This window comes from Siphateles boraxobius, unplaced genomic scaffold (assembly GCF_051911475.1).
Source record: "Siphateles boraxobius isolate OS27281-9 unplaced genomic scaffold, OSU_SipBor_1 130, whole genome shotgun sequence".
In the NCBI taxonomy this organism is placed as follows: Eukaryota; Metazoa; Chordata; class Actinopteri; order Cypriniformes; family Leuciscidae; genus Siphateles; species Siphateles boraxobius.
In genome coordinates, this window is record NW_027508734.1 from 46,352,489 (window position 1) to 46,361,146 (window position 8,658).

Below are 8,658 nucleotides of genomic sequence, written 5' to 3' on the forward strand. Positions count from 1 at the left end.
TCTTTCCAACTATCTTTCTTTCTAACTATTCTTTCCTTTTTCCTAAATTTTTTTTCTTTCTTTTTTCCAAAATTTTTTTTCTTTCTTTCTTTCTTTCTTTCTTTCTTTCTTTCTTTCTTTCTTTCTTCTTTCTAACTAATCTATCTTTCTTTCTTTGGATCTAACTGATCCATCTTTCTTTCTTTCGTTCTTTCTTTCTAACTAATTTTCTTTCTTTCTTTCTAACTAATCTTTCTTTCTTTCTAACTATTCTTTCCTTTTTCCTAACATTTTTTTTTCTTTTTTTCCTAACATTTCTTTCTTTCTTTCTCTTTCTTTCTTTCCAACTATCTTTCTTTCTAACTATTCTTTCCTTTTTCCTAAATTTTTTTTCTTTCTTTTTTCCAAAAAATGTTTTCTTTCTTTCTTTCTTTCTTTCTTTCTTTCTTTCTTTCTTCTTTCTAACTAATCTATCTTTCTTTCTTTCTAACTAATCTATCTTTATTTCTAACTAATCAATTTTTCTTTCTTTCTTTCTCACTATTCCTTCTTTTTTACTTTTCTTCCTTTCTAACTATTCTCTTTCTTTCTTTCTTTTTTAATTTTCGTTTCTTTCTTTTTTCAAACTAATCTTTCTTTCTTTCTAACTAATGTATCTTTCTTTCTTTCTGTCTTTCTAACTAATTCGTCTTTCTTTCTTTCTTTCTTTCTATCTAGCTATTCTTTCTTTTTTACTTTTCTTCCTTTCTAACCATTCTTTCTTTTTATTTTTTTTACTTTTCTTTATTTTTTTCAAACTAATCTTTCTTTATTTCTAACTAATCTTTCTTTCTTTCTAACTAATCTCTTTCTTTCTTTCCAACTAATCTTTCTTTTTTCTTTCTTTCTTTCTCTTTCTTTGTTTCTTTTTTACTTTCTTTCTAACTAATCTATCTTTATTTTTTACTTTTCTTCATTTCTAACCATTCTCTTTCTTTTTTCTTTCTCTTTCTTTCTTTCTCTTTCTTTCTTTCTTTCTAATCTATCTTTATTTCTAACTAATCCATCCTTCTTTCTTTCTGACTAATCCATCTGTGACGCTGGTAATGTGGTGCGGTAGAAGCACGGGAAGGAGGCTGGATCCAAACGCAGTGTACAGGCTTTATTTAGACAAACTACAAACTTAGACAAAGACTCAGACTGGAATACAGGACTCGGAATCAGAAGCGACCAACGTTGACATCAAACATTCAACAACTCACAAAGACAGGGCAGGAACACAGGGCTTAAATAATCAAGGACAAACGAGCTAACAAGGGGGCATCGGGAATAACGAGAAACACCTGGGAGAAGTAAAAGACAGGTCAGAGAATCACTGAAAATGAAAAGACAAGACACAAAACCCACATCATGACATAACCCCCCCCTTTCCCAGATAGCAATGAGTCTGCGGACCGCCGGCGGCGCTCCGGATGCAGTAGAAGCGTCAGAATGGCGTAATCGCAAACACGTTTGACGGCGCACCGCCGGCGGCAGCCGCTTTTTAAAAGCGCCAGCCGCCTTCCTACCGCCTTCGTTCCGCGGCCGGCCCGCAGGCCAGCCGCCGTTCCGCCGCCGTTATACCGAAGGCAGACCTTCCGCGGCCCGTCGGAGGCAAACGCTATTTTCGAGCGAGCTGTCCCGCCGCTTATTGCACTTATATATATTTTTAATATTTATAGCATGCAGTTTATCAAGAATAATGATTGATCAAACCAGACAAATTTCCATTTGGCATTTTAATTCCACATTTCAAAGTACTGTAACCGTCATTAAAACAAGATGTCAGATCACTGAAATATAACAGAAAAATACAAATACATATATACATACACACACACTAACATGCAGGTTTCCAATTAAATTTTGGTAAAAAAAAAAACACTTGTAAAAAAACACAATTTTAACAATTACAATACTTGCTAATAATATAGGGGGTCAGCTCTGGGATGAAAAGAATTACCAGTAAACACAAGTAATGAGGATATTTGGTACCAAAGAAAGTGAAGGATACCAAATAATTTGAGGTATAACATCATATTTACAAGTGATTTCTGACAATAGGATAAGTGGTAATAATTTAGAGTAAAGCTCTGGAGTAGAATATACCATTATAACTGCAATGCTGACCTGTGGCACAAGTATTTACAAGCTATATTTAACAATAGAATAACAGTTAAGCACTGTGACGGAATGAAGTAGAATATTTGGTACCAGGTAATGTGCAATATCAAGTATCAGAGGTATGAAATAGTATTCCAAGCTATTTTTAATAGAATAACAGTTAAGCACACTGATGGAATGAAGGTAGAATTTTTGGTACTAGTTAATGTGCAATATAAAATATCAGGCACGAAATCGGATTTACAAACTATAATAGAATCGTTAAGCACTGACGGAATGAAATAAGCCAATACTGAAGTCACGGCAAGTAGAATATTTGATACCAAATAATGTGCAGATATCAAGTATTAGATGTATAATCTAGGATTTACAAGCTATATTTAAAAATAGAATAGTTAAGCACTGTAACAAGTCTTTTTTAGAGGTCTTGATGTTACTGACTGCAGGATAAAAAAAGGGTTCCAGTTGTCAGTGATGCTGGGGTGTCAGCCTAGGTTTAAGGGGTCAGCTGTGGGTCCCTCTCAGCTGTGCGGCGCCTTTTTCCACCTTCACGGTCAGATGCTCCATTCAGGTAACGCGTAACGTTAACCTGGATCTGTCACAGTGTTGGGTTTGTGTTCCCCTGATGTCCACTAGATGTCCTCCTTTCCCACGGTGTCCTTCACTTATGAACTACATTTCCCACGATCCTTTGTCTCATCATTGCACTCAGCTGTTTCTTATCACTGATCATTGCACTCAGCCAATTCCCCATTATCATTGTCGATTCCCTGTGTATATAACCCTGTCTGTTTCAGTATGTGTCACGGAGTCCTTGTATTATGTCCCCACACTTCCGTTATTTGTATCAGACTGGTTCTCGTTTGTATTTTATGTTTTGGATTGCCTTATTGGACTTTTGACCCCTGCCTGGATGACTAAGAGTTTGGATTGCCCTTTTATATTAAATTACTGCTTTTGGATTTTCTGCCTCCAGTGTGTGTTCCGTGACAGAAGGACTCCGTCACACAAGATCCAGCGGTATGTTTCTCAATATCTCTTCCCCAGCCACCGAGCGGGAGAGAATGGAGTTTTTTAAGGGGACCCGATTAGTTAAGTTTCGTGGAACCCGTGGAGGTCGCAGTGGAGGAGGTGGTCGAGAGCCTGTTCACGTCCCGTCTGCCCAGTCAGAGACTGTTCACGTCCCGTCTACCCAGTCAGAGACTGTTCACGTCCCGTCTGCCCAGTCAGAGAATCTTCACGTTCCGTCTGCCCAGCGAGAGACTGTTCACGTTCCGTCTGCCCAGCGAGAGACTGTTCACGTCACGTCTGCCCAGCGAGAGACTGTTCACGTCACGTCTGCCCAGCGAGAGACTGTTCACGTCACGTCTGCCCAGCGAGAGACTGTTCACGTCACGTCTGCCCAGCGAGAGACTGTTCACGTCACGTCTGCCCAGCGAGAGACTGTTCACGTCACGTCTGCCCAGCGAGAGTCTGTTCACGTCACGTCTGCCCAGCGAGAGACTGTTCACGTCACGTCTGCCCAGCGAGAGACTGTTCACGTCACGTCTGCCCAGCGAGAGACTGTTCACGTTCCGTCCGCCTTCCTGGGCCGGGACTATCTGGAGCGTCTGGCTCGGATCCTGGACATGCCCGTGTCTGCTGTTCCAGAGCCGGAACCAGTGTCTGCTGTTCCAGAGCCGGAGCCGGAGGCAGAGCCAATGGCCGTTCCAGAGCCGGAGGCAGAGCCAGTGCCCATTCCAGAGCCGGAGGCAGAGCCATTGCCGGTTCCAGAGCCGGAGGCAGAGCCATTGCCGGTTCCAGAGCCGGAGGCAGAGCCAATGCCTGTTCCAGAGCCGGAGGCAGAGCCAGTATCCGTTCCAGCGCCGGAGGCAGAGCCAGTGCCATCTGCCTTCTTGGATCTGGACTATCTGGAGCGTCTGGTTCGGATCCTGGACATGCCCATGTCTGCTGTTCCAGAGCCGGAGCTAGTGTCTGCTGTTCCAGAGCTGGAGGCAGAGCCATTGCCCGTTCCAGATCCGGAGGCAGAGCCAATGCTTGTTCCAGAGCCTATGCCTGTTCCAGAGCCGGAGGCAGAGCCAATGCCTGTTCCAGAGCCGGAGACTGAGCCAATGCCTGTTCCAGAGCCGGAGGCTGAGCCAGTGCCTGTTCCAGAGCCAGTGCCTGTTCCAGAGCCAGTGCCTGTTCCAGAGCCAGTGCCTGTTCCAGAGCCAGTGCCTGTTCCAGAGCCAGTGCCTGTTCCAGAGCCAGTGTTTGTTTCTGTGTGTGTGTCTGTTTTTGTGACTATTACAGTTCTTGTGGCTGTTCCTGAGCCGGTGTCTGCTGTTCCTGAGCCGGTGTCGGCTGTTCCTGAGCCGGTGTCTGCTGTTCCTGAGCCGGTGTCTGCTGTTCCTGAGCCGGTGTCTGCTGTTCCTGAGCCGGTGTCTGCTGTTCCTGAGCCGGTGTCTGCTGTTCCTGAGCCGGTGTCTGCTGTTCCTGAGCCGGTGTCTGCTGTTCCTGAGCCGGTGTCTGCTGTTCCTGAGCCGGTGTCTGCTGTTCCTGAGCCGGTGTCTGCTGTTCCTGAGCCGGTGTCTGCTGTTCCTGAGCCGGTGTCTGCTGTTCCTGAGCCGGTGTCTGCTGTTCCTGAGCCGGTGTCTGCTGTTCCTGAGCCGGTGTCTGCTGTTCCTGAGCCGGTGTCTGCTGTTCCTGAGCCGGTGTCTGCTGTTCCTGAGCCGGTGTCTGCTGTTCCTGAGCCGGTGTCTGCTGTTCCTGAGCCGGTGTCTGCTGTTCCTGAGCCGGTGTCTGCTCCGCCCTGGCCGCCCGAGGGGTCTTCGCCGCCCTGGCCGCCCGAGGGGTCTTCGCCGCCCTGGCCGCCCGAGGGGTCTTCGCCGCCCTGGCCGCCCGAGGGGTCTTCGCCGCCCTGGCCGCCCGAGGGGTCTTCGCCGCCCTGGCCGCCCGAGGGGTCTTCGCCGCCCTGGCCGCCCGAGGGGTCTTCGCCGCCCTGGCCGCCCGAGGGGTCTTCGCCGCCCTGGCCGCCCGAGGGGTCTTCGCCGCCCTGGCCGCCCGAGGGGTCTTCGCCGCCCTGGCCGCCCGAGGGGTCTTCGCCGCCCTGGCCGCCCGAGGGGTCTTCGCCGCCCTGGCCGCCCGAGGGGTCTTCGCCGCCCTGGCCGCCCGAGGGGTCTTCGCCGCCCTGGCCGCCCGAGGGGTCTTCGCCGCCCTGGCCGCCCGAGGGGTCTTCGCCGCCCTGGCCGCCCGAGGGGTCTTCGCCGCCCTGGCCGCCCGAGGGGTCTTCGCCGCCCTGGCCGCCCGAGGGGTCTTCGCCGCCCTGGCCGCCCGAGGGGTCTTCGCCGCCCTGGCCGCCCGAGGGGTCTTCGCCGCCCTGGCCGCCCGAGGGGTCTTCGCCGCCCTGGCCGCCCGAGGGGTCTTCGCCGCCCTGGCCGCCCGAGGGGTCTTCGCCGCCCTGGCCGCCCGAGGGGTCTTCGCCGCCCTGGCCGCCCGAGGGGTCTTCGCCGCCCTGGCCGCCCGAGGGGCCGCCCTGGCCGCCCGAGGGGTCTTCGCCGCCCTGGCCGCCCGAGGGGTCTTTGCCGCCCTGGCCGCCCGAGAGGTCTTCTTCGCCCTGGCCGCCCGATGGACTTTACGTCTCGCCCTGGCCGCCCGATGGACTTTGCGTCTCGCCCTGGCCTCCCGATGAACTGTGCGTTTCGCCCTGGCATCCCGATAGACTTTGTGTTTACCCCTGGATGCCCGATAGATTTTTTGTTTTGCCCCGGTCCCCGGTTAAACCCTCACTCCTTGTTCCTGTCTCCCTTCATGGACCTGGCCCACCTTCCCTCCCCCTGATCCTCCACCGTTCAACCTCCCTCCTGAACCTCTTGTATTATATTGTGTTGTGTTTTCTGTGTTTCTTGTTGTTGTCATGGAGCGTCTGGTAGCCGCTCCGTAGAGGGGGGGTTATGTCACAGTGTTGGGTTTGTGTTCCCCTGATGTCCACTAGATGTCCTCCTTTCCCACGGTGTCCTTCACTTATGAACTACATTTCCCACGATCCTTTGTCTCATCATTGCACTCAGCTGTTTCTTATCACTGATCATTGCACTCAGCCAATTCCCCATTATCATTGTCGATTCCCTGTGTATATAACCCTGTCTGTTTCAGTATGTGTCACGGAGTCCTTGTATTATGTCCCCACACTTCCGTTATTTGTATCAGACTGGTTCTCGTTTGTATTTTATGTTTTGGATTGCCTTATTGGACTTTTGACCCCTGCCTGGATGACTAAGAGTTTGGATTGCCCTTTTATATTAAATTACTGCTTTTGGATTTTCTGCCTCCAGTGTGTGTTCCGTGACAGGATCGCTTCAACAGTGGCATCCTGGGTCGCCGGGTTCTTCCGGATGGCTCCTGTAGAAAATAAAGATCTGTCATTCCATTTGAATGGCAGAAGGTCATACACATCTACTTAAATATAAAAAAAATATCCAACTTACTTTGAACAATGGTCTTCAGGAAAAGGTCTCTAAAACATGCTTTATCCCCTACACCAGTCCAGGTTGTATTGATGGAAAGGTGATTAGAGAAGATACTCTGAAGCATTCGCCACACGGTTGTCTTTAGGTCCCTCCCACATGTGATTTCCAAAAACCGAAGCTGAAAATACAAAAAAACAAAAGCGTAACAAATTACATTTCTCTGAAGCTTCTCATAAATTTAAAATGAAACAGGCTGTGGATTCAGACTGTAGAATATGCAGTGTACAATCTTAATTTTTAGAAGAAAAAAAAATGACTGTTTTTTTTTTTACTATGGCGTTATAAACGAAATCAGCACACTTACAAATTGTTCCTGGAGCTCTTTATCCTGCCTCATACTGTTGTCAAGTAACGCCAAATCTTCCTGGGTGTCCAGGGGGAGTAACAGATCCCCTGGTAGGGATAACTCTCCAACAGACACATTGGCACTGAAAATGTTGCAGCATAGTGTCCATTTTGTTGTCCATGCTACGCACACCATCACCACACTCTCCAAGACGTTGCAGCATTGGGGTCTGATCTGCACCTACAGGGGTTCCCAGAATAAAAGAATAAAGTAGTCAGTCCTGGTCCCTCAATTACTAAACTATGACAGTTATCTCTTGGTCTACTACATGTACAGATGGCCCCAGTGGGAATTAAACCAACAACCAACGCCTGCGTTGTTTGCAAGTTGTACCTGATTGCCCAGTGCGAGCAAACGTCTTCAACATTGTCCCAACTTGCTTAACCTGCTCTCGAAGTGAGCCGCTGTCATCTGAAGCTACAAAATGAAAGGCATATGGTAATTTTGGACCTACATCACACACAAAAAAAGTTAAATTTAAGAAAGTGTGCATGTTCTCACCTGCTGGTGCATTGCTTTCCCTCAGGGCTTGTTTTTCCATTCTGGAGTCTCTGGAAATCTACATTAAAAAAAAAAATATACAACTAAAGGCACTATTTTCAATACTGTTAAAACACTGGACACTAAGACATAGGCCTAGAATATACCTTCATAGCAGAAAACTTCATGCTGAAGTGCCAGGGGGGTCCAAGGGCCAATAACTGAGCGATGACTTTCTCCTATTGTTTAATCAGGCACCCAAGGAAGTTTTCAAATGGGAAGCATGAGATGTTATCAAGGACACCATACTTTTTGGCATCTTGTCTGAGGTGCACCAAACCAATCCATGCATGTTGTATGTCACATGTTCTATTCCATAAAGCTTGCTGCAGTGATCAAAGAGAACCAATATTAACCACTGTTGCTACATTGTGAACTGAACTAGCAGCATACTTGTTCGGACAAACAAAATAATTTACACAACTTATATACATTATTATGTTATGTTTTGTTAGAAAAAAACACAAGTTATACGTAGTCTTTCTAGATGTAAAGCTTTGGCTAACTACTGTAAGTAGCGAATTACATTTCTACATGTAACGTTACTAGCAACATTGCTTAACCTCAGTGTGTACAGTAACAAAGGCAAAACAGCATGTGTTAGCTAACACTTGCTAACGTTAGCTACTGGACTAGCAGCATACTGCAAGAACAAAGATTACTAACTTAGATATTTTAAAAAGATAAACTAAAAACAATGTAAACATAATACTGCGTTACACAAAAAGGAAACATATACTTACTTAAACGATGGTAGTCGATAACTTTGCTAGCTAGCAAACTGTAGGCTGTAGTAACTTCGGCAATCTTCTTCTTCTCTTGATTAATGGCGGATTGTAAGTTGTAACCAACTTTTAGGTGCATACCGCCACCTACCGTACAGGAGTTTGTAACACCGTGCTATTTAAGTGTTCTAATCTAACTGCGGCAAACTGATGCAATGTGCTCTAGTCATATCGTTAGGAGAGGGGCCAGGCTCAGTGGCTCCAGTGCGTCATCGAGCCACCGTTTTAGCCCCGCCCAAAAAATCCTGAACACAGCAATGATGCAAAACTGTACGGTCTAACTCCACAATTCGGTACTTCACAGTTCACAGTCTTTGTAATGTGTTTTAGTAATACATTTTTAACATTTATATGTTAT

General features: G+C 47.1%; 1 protein-coding gene across 1 annotated transcript; it reads right to left on the reverse strand.

Annotated features, from left to right (window-relative positions):
- Window positions 1-6,406: 6,406 nt before the first annotated feature.
- On the reverse strand, window positions 6,407-7,628 carry LOC143736708 (uncharacterized). Its single transcript, XM_077227349.1, has 5 exons — window positions 7,477-7,628; window positions 7,361-7,392; window positions 6,934-7,155; window positions 6,588-6,747; window positions 6,407-6,501 (listed from the first exon to the last, which is right to left on the reverse strand). Exons 1-5 carry the CDS (start codon window positions 7,514-7,516, stop codon window positions 6,407-6,409), a joined length of 549 nt encoding a protein of 182 aa, XP_077083464.1. The 5' UTR covers window positions 7,517-7,628.
- Window positions 7,629-8,658: the final 1,030 nt, after the last annotated feature.

Excerpts from the sequence above, each read along its gene's own strand:
- LOC143736708 (XM_077227349.1), bottom strand. The coding sequence starts at position 7,516 with ATGGAAAAACAAGCCCTGAGGGAAAGCAATGCACCAGCAG. Across the intron at positions 7,393-7,476 it reads GGAAAGCAATGCACCAGCAG|CTTCAGATGACAGCGGCTCA; the intron begins GTGAGAACATGC and ends TTCATTTTGTAG. Across the intron at positions 6,748-6,933 it reads AAGAGCTCCAGGAACAATTT|CTTCGGTTTTTGGAAATCAC; the intron begins GTAAGTGTGCTG and ends TTGTATTTTCAG.